Below are 15,564 nucleotides of genomic sequence, written 5' to 3'. Positions count from 1 at the left end.
GTATCATTGCACTCATTTAAAGACAAGGAGATTGGAGCTCAGAGAGATTAGAACACCCACCTAAGTTTACACAGCTAGTAAGGAATGGGGCTGGGATCTGAATCCAGGTGGTACCCATGTTCCTGGCAACTATAGTCGCCACCCATTAATGTCCTGCTGGGCTTTAGAATCTTGTTCACACAACAGTTAGATGGAGGAGGAGGCAAGAGGAGAAAAGGGACTTGTAATTTTTGTTAGAAGGGAGATGATCGCGAATGAAAAGGCAAATAAATAATTTCTCATTGGCTTTTAGACTTAAAAAAATGATGTTTAAATTGGAACAACTGTGGATTGGCAGCCATGGATGTTCTCAGAAGGTGCAACTGTTCAAGATAAAGTCACAGGTGCATCCTGAGGAGTCTCAACTCAGGATCACCTGACATTCTTTGTAAAGCCTTCCTTTATGTTTTCTGGCTTTCTGCTCATGCTAAGCAACCAACCCTCTTGAAGCCTGGGAGAAAAAGTCTTCTGCGTGTTGGCAACACCATTCGAAGACTCTAAGCCAACATTAATTTTCTCACCAGAATGGAAATGATTCCTTTGTGTCTCTCTTCCACCAAATCACAGATGATCTTGTTGTTGAAATACTGAATTGGTTCCCACTAGAATGACAAAGAAAAGAATTCTCCGAGGAGGATTTAGATGAACATGAAAGAGTGAAAAATAATTCTGAGTACTAATGAGGATAAAATCTCCAGTGAAATACTATTGCTCGAGTGAGTCTCTTTCACTAAATTAAGAAATTAAAATGTTTTACCTCTATGCCTTCCATTTCATATTCTGCTTGTTCCGCTTTTAGAGTTCTCTCTATTAACAGTTGCTGGAGTTTCTCATTGCAGTAATTGATGCAGAACTGCTCAAAACTAGAGATGCAAAAATTTAAATAACTAAAGCTACACGAGTAGGCCAATTGAAAATTGTATTTACTTATTTTTTAAAGATCTTTTTTAATACAGAGAAAGTAAAGTCCTTATTCATCATCATCAGAAGAGTCAAGCTAAAAGATGATTTTTTATGGTTATTCCGATTCTGGACCAGTCTATGAATTTGCCGGCTATGGAAATCCAGAGAATTTCTGAGGATGGGAAAACCACTTCCAATAACTCTAGAGATGGCTTAAACCAGACTCAGATCCTAAAGAAGAACAGAGGACCAATAAGTAATGACAAACTCACCCATTCTTGTCGAAGACCTCAAACCCATAGATATCCAGCAATCCGATCACAGTTTTCCCGGTGAAATCCTAGTCAAAGAACACACATTGCTTAGTGAGGTCTTTTACTTAATGACTCTTATAACCCGGTAGCTGCCCCAAAGCTGGGACTTGGTTCTAAAGCTCACACCTTCTCTCTTTCCAACACTGGCTCACAGAAGTCTTATAGGGTGGAAACAAATCTCCCAGCCTGCTCGTTTGGCCTGAAGCCTGCCAGGATCCCACGGCAGCTTCCACGTCTACCACCCAAGAAGTGAGACCTTCCCCTTCTGATTCACCCCCTTGATTCAGCCCCTCTTGGTCTCCTGAGACCACATCAAAACTCTCTATAGAGAGTAGAAAAGATATTTATCCAGGAGAGAGGGCAGGTGGTTTGAATATCATTTTAAACAGAGGACCAAGCGCATCAGACAGTATGGCTATTTAAAGAAATTATGACCTTTTTTTTTTTGAAAGGGCCACAATTTACATCTATGGCCTCCTAAGCCGATGCCTTCCAAATCTGTCCTTTACATACTCCCACCTTGAGTTTTATCCTTTCCTAAATTTCTAGCTTTGAATAAACTCCTCTTATTACTTAAGTAATTCCACTGAGGGTGAGTTTGAAGGTTTCATATTTTTTTCTTACACATGTTAAAGTATACTACCACTGAAGTTAAAAGTTTATGTCTACACTAGAAGCCAACTGGTGTGCTGCAAAGACTGTGCATCCCACACTTTGGGACACACTGCAAAAATCATTCAGTGGGCATTTTTGTGAGCCTACTGTGTGCCAGAAATGTAGACTTGGAAGGACACTGTCCCTGCTCTTTAGGAGCCAGGAGTCGATGCTCACAAATTCTTTAGAGTGACTGTGTCAGTGATAAAGCATCACCACGTTAGTGCATCATCCAAAAATGTGTGGACTAACCTTGTTCACTAAGGAGGAATTGATTTTGTTGACCAGCCAAGTAAATGTTCGTCCATAAACGGCCTTTGCCATTGCATCTCTAGCATAGACAGAGAGTTCCAGTGTCAATGGGCATATTACCTGAGAACAACAACAGATGTATCATTAGAGAGGTTAAGAGGAAAAAAAAGCCCACCCCCCTCCTGAGTTTTCACATTAGACTTTAATGATGGCCACTGAAGGATGTGTGCTGGGAGAAGATGCCACCCCCACCTGCACATGCTCAGGGAGTAGCCATTTCTTGAGTGCCCACTACATGCCAGGCATGGAGCTGCTGAGATACAGCCATGACCAAGATAAACAGTTCCAGCCTCTGCAGGCTCACAGTTGGAGGACAGGACATTGACACATCACACGCAGTCATGTTGCAAGATGAGAACAACGTGAGGAGATATGTATGATGCTTTAGGACAGGGGTGGGATGATCAGGAAGGCTCTTTGAGGATGTGACCCCAGGAACTGAAGGATGAGAAGGTGTTAATTAGAGAAGCACAGGGAACAGTGTTCCAACAGAGGGAACAGCATGGGCAAAGACCTCATGGAGGAAAGGCATGGCAAAAGGGAAGCATGGCAAGCTTGGTGTAATGGTTGGGGATGGAGAGGTTGAGGCAGGAGATCCCTGAAGGGGCTGGAAGGCTGGGGTCCAGCCTCCTCTAGGACCACGTCCTGCTCTTACATGAGGCAGGCAGCAGCAGTAGCAGGGAGAACAGGTACATTTCCACCTAGAGACATTTTTACCTCCTCAGTTTTGGCTTCAATCTTTCTATGGGTGAGAGCTTCCAGAAGGATTGATGGTTGGACCCCCAGAAGCTGAGAAAATGGAAACCAAAACGCCATTCAGTGATTAGACTAGATTTTTGCCAAAACAGATCACATTCACTGTTCTGACCAGCTGGCCTTTACCCACTCCCTCATCTGCTCCCACACTCTTTAAATATCCTAACCAGTATCAACCAGAAGGACACTGTGTTACCCACTTGGGGACCTGGGCATCCAGCTGCCTCAACCTCCCCTCTCCTGCCCCTCCACCTCTGAAAAGGGCCGGGTCTTCCCTATGCTCTTCAAAAGTGGAACATCACCTTGGCGATCCATTTGATCTCGTGGATATCTGGTATGGTGGCACAGCCTTGGTCATTCTCTTCAAAACAAATGTTCCCCAGGTGTAAGACACTGGCAATAATTCCAAAGAGATTCTAGGAATGTGGGAAGAGGCAAGAATAACAAGGAGAGAAGAGGGGCTGCCTAACTGACGAATGTCATCACAGAAGATCCCCCAAGGAAAACTGCCCCCTTCCCCATTCCAGCCCTGAGCTTTAGCTTGATTTCCTCCTTCCCCAGAAATCAGCCTCTTACCCTCTTCAGACATTAAGGGAAGTAGGATAAAGAACCTCAGCCCAGGGTACTGAGGATGCCTCCCCTAATCTCCAGCACTGGACACTCTTGTTTTTTATATCTTCTCCACCCCCTTCCCACCAATAAACCATTTTATAAGCAAATGCCATGATCTATATATCATGATCACATGATATATAGATATAGATATCTACCCACACACATATATAAATCTATTTTAAATTAATTCTCGTCTTTGAAAGAGCAATAGTTTTAATCATGAAAAAAAGGACGTAAAAACACAATGTTTATAAATCCTACAATTTGCTCCCGTTCAAAAATAGAAGAGTAAATAAATGGTAATCCTATAGTTCCAGGGCATCTAAATATTTGAGATTGGATTTGAGAGGAAGAAGAAACATGATCTCCTCCTTGCACACAGCACTGGGAAATCTTAGGGTTGCCAGATGAAAGGGAGAATGCACAGTTAGCATCTGAATTTCAGCTAAGCCATGAATAATTTTGGTCCTAAATGGTGCCCCCAAATAATGATGCCCATTAAAATGTAACTAGGCATCCTATATTTTTATTGGCTGAATCTGGCGACCCTACTAAGCGGTCACCAAGACATCAGGATTGTTTCATCAATCCCAGACCATACAGGCAGTTCCATCCTCAGGGATCATACCTCGAGGTCACCTTCAGTAAAATCGATGACAGAAAAAGCACTGGAAACGGTTTTCCAGTCGTTCTTGTCATTGATAGAGGACTCTTTGGCACAATGACCCTGTGGACAGAGAACTGAGTTGCTTTAAGTCATTTTTATAAGGACACGTTAGACATGCCCATACCTAGTTTTGAATCAAAATGGTTTTCTTTATAAGCATGTAAGAGCTAGTTCTACAATGTTCTGAATTGTAAACAGGTAGGTTTAACTGACTGTCTAGCACAGGATGATTCAAAACTGCTGCTTTTTGCAAGTACATTTAGAATTTTATCTCTGTTCTGGGAAAACTTTCAAAGGTACACATTAGTGTTTTATCTCTTTGTTTTTTATTTTTATTTTTTTTGGTTTATCTCTTTGAATGTGTATTTTTTAAAAATAGTTTTCCTTGTCATATTTGCCAGATAAATTGAAGATGTCTGTCTCAATAAACATCTGCTAAAATATGCAGGGAGAGGACAGCACTGAAATTGAGAAAGCAATCTTTCTTTTAAAAAGATTTTATTTATTTATTCATAAGAGACAAGGAGAGACAGGCAGAGAGAGAAGCAGACTCCTCATGGAGCAAGGAGCACAATGTGGGACTCAGTCCCTGGACCCCAAGATCATGACCTGAGCCGAAGGTAGATGCTTAACCGCCTGAGTCACCCAGGCACCCCAGAAAGGAATCTTGATGCTTTACAACCTCCAACAGAAACGGCAGTGCAGGACCAGGTGGAAGGAGACCCTTACTCAAGAAAATAAAAGTTTGGCATTTAGAGAAATGCAGGCTATATAGACATGATCAACAGTGGAGATGTGATGACACTTCCCACTACTTTAGAAGTTGTCTGTTTTTTATTCTTTTTTAAAAGATTTATTTATAGAGAGAGAGTGAGCAAGAGAGAGAAGAACACAAGCCAAAGAGAGAGGCAGAGGGAGAAGCAGACTCCCCACTGAGCAGGGAGCCCAATGTGGGGCTTGATCCCAGGGCCCTGGGATCATGACCTGAGCTGAAGGCAGACACAAGAGTCCCTAGAAGTTGTCCTTTAGATAAGACACACACCACCAAATGTCACAATTTAAAGGGAAGATGTTCTAGATAAGGGTTTTTTAAATTTTGCTTTTGTAGTACAGGGTTTTCTTGGATTCCTGGCTATTTGAAGATTTGTCATCTTAGAGATTTCCTTGTTGCAAGGGGAAACCAGAGGTGCCATACTATGAATATATTCACCAGTCAACTGGACGTTGTTAAATCTTCAACCTCCCAAATACCCCTCCCCTTTCAACCAGCAGCATCTGCTCCCACCACCAACAGGGTGGGGCCAGCTTAGGTCAGTCCTTGGAGGATACCTAAAGGTTTGGAAGCATTGTGGATATACTGCAAAGTAAAGCCACAAGGTTTGTAAAAGTTATGGGAGAACACAAAATTGAACAAAATAATTCTGGCAAATTGCTTGAAACATTTACAAAGCCTCTGTGGCATGAAGATCTGGCCAAATTAATCAGGCTAGAAAAAAATCTGCAAGTATAAAGACAAGATACATTCCAAAAGGGAATGATTTGAATATCAAAGGGGTTAGTTGAAGCCCTTGGGAAAAGGAATGAACCCCTCAGATACTTTTATAAATTGACCCTCTCTGATCATGTTACAAAAGTATGTGATGCTATCATATACTTTGATTTGTTAAAAAAAAATAGTCCTTCAAAAAAAATCAGATTTGAATTACTCTTCATTCTAACAATTAGTACAAAGCTTGTAAAGGGGGTTATGAGATTCTTTTATTACGTAGCTTTATTTTTCAAGATAAATTTCAGTCATTCCCACTTTTCCTCCATGACTTACTATATATGTTGGTCCTTATTTTATAAGATTCACTTCATAAAAACTTGTTCTCTTTCTCAAATGATGTCCTCACTTGCACTTTGCCAGGTGACCTCCATTTGAAGCCAGACCCAGGAAAAAGGAAAAAAGTCCAAAAAATCTTGGAGCAAAAAGATGCCAGTGACATCAAATACTGATAGGTGCAATACAGTCTGGCTCTTCCAGAACCCTAGTGCTGGCTGCAGAAAGACTAATGGTGGGGAGTTACACTCTAAAAGTCCATTTTACAGCACTGGATCCTAGGACTGTTTGTGGGAATGGCCTGAACTCTTTCCTTACTCCTGAACATAAGGAAGTATGTTCATCTTGCCAACAATTCTCAGAATGGGAGGCAAGAAGGTGGAGAGTCTTTTCCTAACTAGTATTGAAAGCAGAAGGAGGCAGCACAGGTTGTTGACATGAATGGACAATGAGGTACCCTCACACCTAGACCAACATTTCTCACTTCTGCTGTGCTTTAGAATCACCAGGGATTCATTTAATTATACTGAACCACAAGGGAGTATTTAACACAGCCCTGATGTCTAAGTCCCCACCCCAGACCAATTAGATCTGAATCTCTGGAGGGTTGGGTGTGTGTGCATGTGTGTGTGTGTGTGTGTGTGTGTGTGTGTTGAAAAACCTCTTCAAGTGATTTGAATTTCAGCCAATGCTGAGATCCACTCATCTAGATGATCTACCTGCCAGGCATAAACAGAGAGGTTATGATAAGTGTCAAGAAACCAGTCCATAGGATTACCAAAATGGTAATGAGAGAGTTCTTGACCATCCTACAGAAGCCCCCACTAACCCTTGCTCCCTGCCATCAAAGGGTCACCCAAGCCAGGTGCTGGTCCTTCCAACCTGTGAGAGGTATTTATACAGCTGGGGGTCCCGCTCCAGTCCCAGATAAGCAAGGAGCTCCTCTTCGCCACCCTCCAGCAGCTGGTAGAAGATGTGGAAGTTCCTCTCCCCCTGGTTTTGATAGACGACTCGAGACTTTTCTATCAGGTAACTGATGATATGCCCGCCTACTGGAATGCCCTTCAGAACAGAACAAAAAATGCACTATGACAACAATAAGTAAGCCACTCTCTTATTAGTGTCTTCCGAGGAACGAAAATTCCGAATTCAAATGATGATTCTTCTAAGCCTAGTGTTTTCTGGGCTCTTTTCAAAACTATTTTTTGCCTATCCTGAGGTCATGAGAGATATTTCCTATACTTCTATCTAGAAGTGTAATTATTTTACCATTCACATTTAGGACCACAATTAAAATTTTGTTATGGAGTGAGGTAGAGGGTCAAAGGTCTTTTTATTCACATGGATTTCCACTTGATAGCACCATTTATTAGATAGGCAATCCTATCTATTCAATCACAGTGGTGCTTTTGTCATAAGCCAGGTGACCATATCAAACATGGATGCCTTTGTAGACTCCATTCTGGTCCACTGGCCTTGCACCACTATATATCCTTGTGCCAATATTACAATGTTTTATTTTTAAGATTTTATTTATGTATTTGAGAGAGAGAGAGAGAGCACAGGCAGGGGAGTGGCAGAGGAAGAGGGAGAAACAGACTCCCTGCTAAGAAAGGAGCCTGACATCTCAGGGCTCCATCCCAAGACCGTGGGATCATGACCTAAACCAAAGGCAGATGCTTCACTGACCAAGCCCCCCATGCCCCCCATACCATCTTTTTTTTTTTTTTTTTTAAAGATTTATTTATTCATGATAGAGAGAGAGAGAGAGAGAGAGGCAGAGACACAGGCAGAGGGAGAAGCAGGCTCCATGCAGGGAGCCCGACGCGGGACTCGATCCCAGGACTCCAGGACCGTGCCTGGGGCCAAAGGCAGGCGCCAAACCGCTGAGCCACCCAGGGATCCCCTTTTTTTTTTTTTTTTTTTAAAGATCCCATACCATCTTATTTTTAAGAATATTCCAATAAAGGATTTGCATTCCAGAACATATATAGAATTCCTGCAAATCAATGAGAAAAACCACCTATTTAAAAGAGGGCAAAATGCTTTAACACAAAATTTTTAATTGGCCAGTTATCAAGACTTCATTTGTAATCAGGGAAATACAAACAAATCACAGTGGGAAACCACTATACTCCACCAGAATGTCTCAAACCAAAAGGACTGATACCAAATGTTGACAAGGAGAGAACCCTGCTGGCAACTGGGACTGTCATTAACTGTCCTAACATTGTTGGAAAGAACCCAGCAACACCACTTCTGGGTGTACGGCCAACATAAGTGAGTGCTAATATCTACTCAAAGACATGTGCAAGCACATTCATAGCACTATTTACAATAGCCCCAAATTGGAAAACCCAAATGTCCATCAACAGGAGAACAGATTAAGCATAAGGAGGTCACATAAGCCAAAAATGGCTAACTGCTACAGGAAGTGACACAAATGAACCTGATAGAATGTTGACTGAAAGGAGCCAGACACAAAATAGAACATACTGTATAATTCCATTTACATGAGGCTCAAGGAACAGCAAAATTAATCTGATTATAGAGGTCAGAAGAGTTGGTAACCTTTGGGAAGGCAGGTACTATCAGAGAAGGGCAGGAGAATCTTCTAGGCACTAGAAATGTTTATGTCTTGATCTGAGTGCTGGTTATCACAGGCAGATACATGGATGTAAAATCCATCAAGCCATACCCATGACTTGTGTCCTTTTCAGTATGTATGTTGAATATCAATAAGTTTTATTTTAAAATTTCTTTAAAGATTTCATTTATATATTCATGAGAGACAGAGAGGCAGAGATATAGGCAGAGGGAGAAGCAGGCTCCCCATGGGGATCCCAGTGTGGGACTCAATCACAGGACCCCAGGATCATGCCCTGAGCCGAAGGCTGAAGCTTACCCACTGAGCCACCCAGGCGTCCCAATAAGAAGTTTTAAGACAGACATAACTACTCATTTTTTTTTCAAAGTCTAGGCACGCTTCTCCAGAAGTCCATATACCAGCTTCCAGAAAACCCTGAGCCAGTCTGTCATCACTACACTTAATGCTCAGCCAGTGACTGTTCTCCAGTCTAAGTGATACTTTGTCAACTGGGATTCTGTGTCCTTGAGAACTCTCTCAATGCTTCCCACCTGCATCAGCCCCATTTAAATTTTGTGCAACATACAACCATACTCTTTCATTATGTATGGTCTCTGGTTGCTTCCATGCCACAGAAGCAGAGCCGAATAATTGTGACCAAAACCATATGGTCTACAAAGTCTAAAATATTGACTATCTGGCCCTATCTGAAAACATTTGCCAACATATGCCGTATAATTATGTATGCCTAAACAATACATTGTTTAACGTGGGATTGTTCTGCGGCATTGTAAGAAATGGCATTACACTGACACCCAGGACATTCCTAAGACTTGACCGTGTTATGTGTAGCTGCCATTCATTTGTTCTCACTGCTATGTGACACTTCAATGGGTGGACATCCCACCATTTAGCCATTCTGTCACTGGACCCTCAATCTTCCAGATGTGTTGGTTGTTTCCAGTGTGCTTGTGAATCTATAGGAGTATCTCCATGAGCAGAATGACTCTACCTTAGATTGATTATGTGGTTTCAACTTCCACAGGATAATATACTGTTTTCCAAATGGATTGCACCAATGTACACCTCCCCCTGGCAATGTATTAGAGTCCCTAGTTAGCTACATATTCACTAATGGCTGGTATCATCAAACTTCTTAATTTTTGGCCCCCTAGAAAGTATGAAATGGTAGCTCATTGTGGTCTTTATTTGCATTTCCCAAAATAGTACTGACCCTGGATTTTTCAATTATTTGAGCCAATAAAGCCCTTCCTCCCTCAGGGTACCTTGGGTCAGGTTGCTGTCATTGGCCAGTTAAGGGATCCCCATGAACCAGTAATAGGAACTTCAGGATACCTTATAGTCAAACTGTATGTCCATGTATTTTCCAAATCTGCTGGAGTTGTCATTCCGGAGTGTTTTGGCATTTCCAAAAGCCTTGGAATACAAAGTGAGGGAGACAGGGACAGGCTGAGCCAAACTGTCATGTATGGTCATTTAAGCTCTTTGTGCTTGTCAACTTCCCAACCCCAAATACCACAACTATGAGAATGGAGGAGAGAGGGGAGCCAGGGATGAAAGCCATACTTTATCTTCTAAGAAGGAACCACCACGTACAGAGGATGTAATGCCAAATACTAGGGATGGAGTTGCAGAAAATGGAAAAGTAGCTTCTCTCTAGCATCCAGTCTAGGGAGGACTAAGGAGAGGTATAGAAGACCCAAGGCCCTTGCTGTTCTAGAAGGCACAGTTAATGGCTCCCATTACCAGACCCCTTTTCATATCAAAGAGGTAAATCATTCAACTCATAGGTCTAGTGGGAAGATTCTTTCAACCACAAACATATTTAACGTGAAGGGCAACAAAAATACAGGAAAAAAAATAACTTGTTCGAAATCACCCAGCAAGTCAGCCAATGGCAATAGGAGAATTACCAAATGATTCCAATTAAATAAGAAAAAAATATGAATAATAGAGCATGACTTTAGAGCTTACTAATTAATTCTACCCTGTGCTTTTTAATTGCATTCATCTTGTTTTATCCTCAAAAATCTCCTACGTGGTAGAAACTATGAATAGACCCATTCCACAGATAGGGAAACAGGATCCGGGATCTGGAGTGATTTGCTGAAGCTTGCTGGCGTGTGGCTGCCCTGGGATTAGCATCCATGCCTGCTGAACTTCAAAGTTACACCCTTAACCACAATACTGCCCTTGAGACCCTGCTGCTTAATGGCCAGATGGTGACCTGCCCATTCTGATCAACTTGCCGGGGCAGAGAATTCTTCTTAGTGACCTCCCTAGTACTCCCCTCCCACAGGTTCTCAAAGATTACTTACCTCCAGCACTGGGTTGGAGAGCAATAGTCTGTCACGGGCTATTTGTAGTGACTCAGTCATTGGGCAGGTCACAGCAAAATACTGGAGAATCTTCTTGGAGGCCTCTGTTTTCCCTGCACCACTCTCTCCAGAAATGAGGATGAAGTGGTTATTTAGCTCAGAACACATCATGCGGTAAGCGTTGTCAGCTATGGCATAGCTGGAGAAGGAGTGGGGCAGAAATGGAAGGGGTGGGAAGTGGCTATAATGCTACTTCCCTCAGCTGTGACACCACCAGAGTGGAAGGACAAAGTACCCTGTCTCCAGGAAGCCACATCCAGACAAGTGGTACAAGAAAACTGAGCTCAGATATCAAACTCCCACCGCAATCCATTGACTGATCACATACAAAGTGTTCCGGAAATCAAAACTCCAACGATTGAGTTAAAATAGAGAACTTGAGCAATAATGGACATTTTTGATGTAACGAATTTATTTTGAAAAATCTAACATTTCTTAGAATAGGCCAGATACTAAATTATATCCCCAGGAGATGTTCTATTAACTGTAGGTGGAAATAACATCTCGTCTAAATATTTTAAACACTCAGTAGATACGCCAAGATCTCATGTTTCCTCAAAACCTAGTGTATTAAGAGTACAGAGACAGAAAACCGAAAATTTCTTAAAAGCTCTGTGATATCTATAGGACAAGAGATAAAACTATTATAAAGGCTTTAATCTTCAAGATCAGAAACCAAAGCATAAAAATCTCTCAGGACACTAATCTTCCCATATGGCTGAGTTTGAAAGCTGGCTATTTTGAAAATTGTTGGTGATAGTGGTGCAGAAAGGTTTATAAATGCCTTAGGAGGTAAATAGATGAGTCACCAAGACAAATGGAGGAAGAGCCCTAAATATTAGTCCAGAAGTCAACCAGGGAGAACTGAGAAATTCAGCAAAGCCTGAATCACATATAGATCAGACACGAAATTGCTTGTCCTAAGGATCTGAAGTCCTGCTACCAACAGGGATGCTCCTTAGCCGCCATGATACTCAGACACCAGTAGATGGCACTACAGCAAACCTCTTTACAGAAAAGACACCGAGACAGGTGTCACACTCTTGGATCTCTCAGCAGTTACAAAAGATTCCACCTCTCATGATATTTAAGCTGAGACTCAACAATGATCTGATGTTTTCTTTTGCACTGAAAGACGTTTCACAAGAAGACAGCTGCTTAATGACGTCCTGAATCCAATGAGCATGCATCAAAGATTTAGATGGATGGGTAGATGGGTGGGTGAATAGGTGGATGGATGGATAGGTGAATAGGAAGGAAGGAGAGAAAATAGATAAAGAAGAAGGAAAGAGATAGGAAAATAGTATGGATGAACTCCATACATGCTACTTACACATGTGGTGGCAGTTCAAAGAAATTGACCCCTTGATAAAGTTCCATCTGGCTCACAGTGTAGATTCCAAGCTCCTGGTATGGATTCACAGACACAAGGAGGGTCCCAATATAGGTCTAGGGGAACAGACCAAACACCAGTGAGGAACCCTGGGGTACAAATGGCTACAGCAAAAGACCATCATATGATATGATCCCCAGGTGTTCGTTCCATGCTCAAGATATAAAACAATAAATAAAGCGGTGTCTCTTCTGTCATGGAGTTTCCATGTGGGTGCATGGGACAGGGGACCACTGACCAAGGGATCAAGACAGCTTCCATTAGAATGGTAAGAAAGGTGTACCTAGGGCATTGGGAGAGGGAACGACCAAGGAAGTCCACCTTAGCTGTTGGGCTTGGGGAAATCTTCTTTAAGGAGATGACTGAGCTGAGACTGAGGATGAGCCAGTCATGAAAAAAGGAAGCAGAAGAGGGCCAACTGCCCTCGGGAGGGCTGAAGGGACGAATGTGGCAAGCTGACTGCCCTGGAGGGCAGTGGGGGAGGGGAGAACAGAAATAGTAAGAAACGATGTCCGAGATGGAGCAAGTTCAGATCACACAGGGCATGAAGAATGGGGGATGTATTCCAACTGCAATGCATAGTGGAGACACTTTCCCTGCTGATATGAAATACTTGGCTTAAATTGTTATGTCAAATGGATAGCTTTAAGAAGGGAGCACTACAATCTGATTTATATTTATGTTTCACAGAGGTCTCTCTGGCCACTGGGTGAAAGGGGTATGCATCCCAGCTGTCTCCAGCTGGGCAAGCATTCCCACTGTTGGTATCTATTTTCCTGGATTTCAATGTTGGATTCTATGATGAGTCAAGTTTTCCAAGTGCTTCTGGTTGAAGTAGAACCACTAATGTAAAAGCTCCTTGGAATACAGTTATGAATAAACAAAGCTCTAACCTCTTAAATAAAAAAATAAATATTTGGGCTCCTTTAAAAATACATCTGGAGGTTTCAGATTCTGTTTGTAATTGGTTTTCATTTCAGCATCTCGATTGAGGTTCCCAAGGGTATGCTAAATTACGCCTAAAATCATTCTCATGAATGTTTCGAATCTCCAGGACAAAGTCACGCAGAGAACTAGAACAGATAAGAGCATTCTATTTTGACTAAAATTCTGCAGTCCTTCAATCAGTAGAAATCTTCCAGAATAGAATATAGTTTCTGAAGTCTATCTGTTCAAACTGGAAATGATTTATTATGATGATCTTATCATCCCACTTATACTTCTCCAAACCATGTTCTTTCTCCTTTGCTTACGCATAACATCCCTTTCCACAACTAAAAATATATACCATGAGAAGCCCTTTGCTTCTTTTTCCTAGTAACCTTGGTCCCAACATGCAGACCAACTCATAGTCACCATTAAACACAATATAGCTGCAAGACAAATATTTTTAGATTCCTTTTGTCTAAATTTACTCTTAACAAAAGCTAATAAGATCTCAGTAAAGTTAATCAAATGTAATAAAACCCCACCACACACACTGAGACACTGTGCAGTTTACCCTAAAGAAATTTACCTGGAAACTGACCAATCAGATCAAGGTGGGGACTGACCACCGCTAGAAGCAACCAGGTCAAGCTAAGAACAGCTCTGGTAAAGTGCTGCAGCCTTGACCCTTGAAGACTCATGGGATGCAGTGGACAACTCTTATGTTTGCCTCTCTGATATCTAGACCTCTTTCTTCCAGCAGATTCCTTTGAGGTACCTTCTCCAGGCTTATCCTAAAGGTAAGGCACACACTGGCCTCACCCCTCACCTGCAGGGCTTGGCCTAGGTAAATAGCCTGACGAGTTAGAATAGTCCTCATTCTAGCTATGGGGATTGGTTCAGAGGTAGGCACATGACCCAAGATGGGCCAATCAGAGCCAACCAGTGTGGTGTGTGTGTGTGTGTGTGTGTGTGTGTGTGTGTGTGTGTGTCCGGGAGGACTTGCAATAGTCTATCTTGACATCAGTTTTGTCCTGCTGGCGCCAACTTGTAGAGAGTCTGCCCTAGAAAACGACCATTGCAAAGAGAGCAGAGAAGTGGGAAAGGGTCCTCCAGATGGAGAAGAATCCTCAAGGCTTCAAGACTCATCACCCTAGACCCTAAATCTATTTCTGATCCCTAAAGTGACATAGGTCAATAGATTGCGTCTTGGGGGTTAGGCCTGTTTAAACTGGGTCTCTGTCACTGGCAGCCATAAAGGCCTCAACACAAGGATCAGGGCACATCTGGCAGTGGTCCCTTCACATCTCCCTTTAAGGGCTAACCTCTAGGGGGTAGTATTTGCTATCATCAAGGCTGTGAAAACAGGCAGGGTTGGGTGGGGGTACCTCCAGTCTAGGAAAACAGTTGAGAAACGGGTTACGTTACATAGATGAGGTTTTCGCTGAAACGCTTGCGAAGATTGTCCAGAAAAGCAGATTCGCTGGTGTAGGCGTCCAACAGCACAAAATCCTGCACCCCGACCCTGTCCCTGGCGGTCAGCGCGCTTTCCATGTGCAGGCGAATGTGCTTCCTCCTCACTTCTTCTTTCTGCAGCAACAGAACATTTCTCATCAGCTCCCTTATTCTGTAGTTCCTACTGCTCATCTAATATGGAAATAGCGGGATACCCAACCCTGGGGGCAGTATAGCCCTGACATTAGGTTATGCTCTCTGCTAAGAATTCATGGGCTGGTTAGGGCTACAAGGGGATGGCAATAAAAGCATTAATAGTGGGACGCCTGGGTGGCTCAGTGGTTGAGCATCTGCCTTTGGCTCAAGGCCTGATCCCAGGATCTGAGATGGAGTCCACCCACATCAGGCTCCCTGGGAGGAGCCTGCTTCTCCCCCTGCCTATGTTTCTGCTTCTCTCTGTGTGTCTCTCGTGAAATAAATAAAATCTTTTTTTTAAAGCATTAGTGGTAATAGTAGCAGCTGACAGGCACTGAGCAGTTACCGTGTTAGGCGGTACACTAAATACTTGACTTGGATTATCTTCTTTAACCCTCGTTCTGACCCTACAAAGTAAGTGCTATCACCGTGCTCATTTAACAGAGGCAGAAACTGAGGACAGAGCCACTACAAAACATATATACACCCTGCCAAAAGGGAGAGCCAGGATACAAATCTTTTTTTT

At 42.6% G+C, this 15,564-nt stretch overlaps 1 protein-coding gene across 1 annotated transcript in view; it reads right to left on the bottom strand.

Annotated features, from left to right (window-relative positions):
* Positions 1-14,942, bottom strand: part of MYO1H (myosin IH) — a 42,810-nt gene extending 27,868 nt beyond the window's left edge. The window contains exons 1-12 of the mRNA XM_055322733.1: positions 14,817-14,942; positions 12,402-12,517; positions 11,009-11,207; positions 10,026-10,106; positions 6,965-7,144; positions 4,222-4,320; positions 3,281-3,394; positions 2,940-3,011; positions 2,163-2,282; positions 1,215-1,282; positions 797-902; positions 561-641 (exon numbers count right to left, since the gene is read on the bottom strand). Of these exons, the coding sequence (XP_055178708.1) occupies positions 561-641; positions 797-902; positions 1,215-1,282; positions 2,163-2,282; positions 2,940-3,011; positions 3,281-3,394; positions 4,222-4,320; positions 6,965-7,144; positions 10,026-10,106; positions 11,009-11,207; positions 12,402-12,517; positions 14,817-14,942 (1,362 nt within the window). The remainder of the gene's footprint in view (positions 1-560; positions 642-796; positions 903-1,214; positions 1,283-2,162; positions 2,283-2,939; positions 3,012-3,280; positions 3,395-4,221; positions 4,321-6,964; positions 7,145-10,025; positions 10,107-11,008; positions 11,208-12,401; positions 12,518-14,816) is intronic.
* Positions 14,943-15,564: the final 622 nt, after the last annotated feature.

This window comes from Nyctereutes procyonoides, unplaced genomic scaffold, assembly GCF_905146905.1.
Source record: "Nyctereutes procyonoides isolate TBG_1078 unplaced genomic scaffold, NYPRO_anot_genome, whole genome shotgun sequence".
NCBI classification, from domain to species: domain Eukaryota; kingdom Metazoa; phylum Chordata; class Mammalia; order Carnivora; family Canidae; genus Nyctereutes; species Nyctereutes procyonoides.
This window is presented reverse-complemented; position numbering and strand designations above follow the sequence as displayed.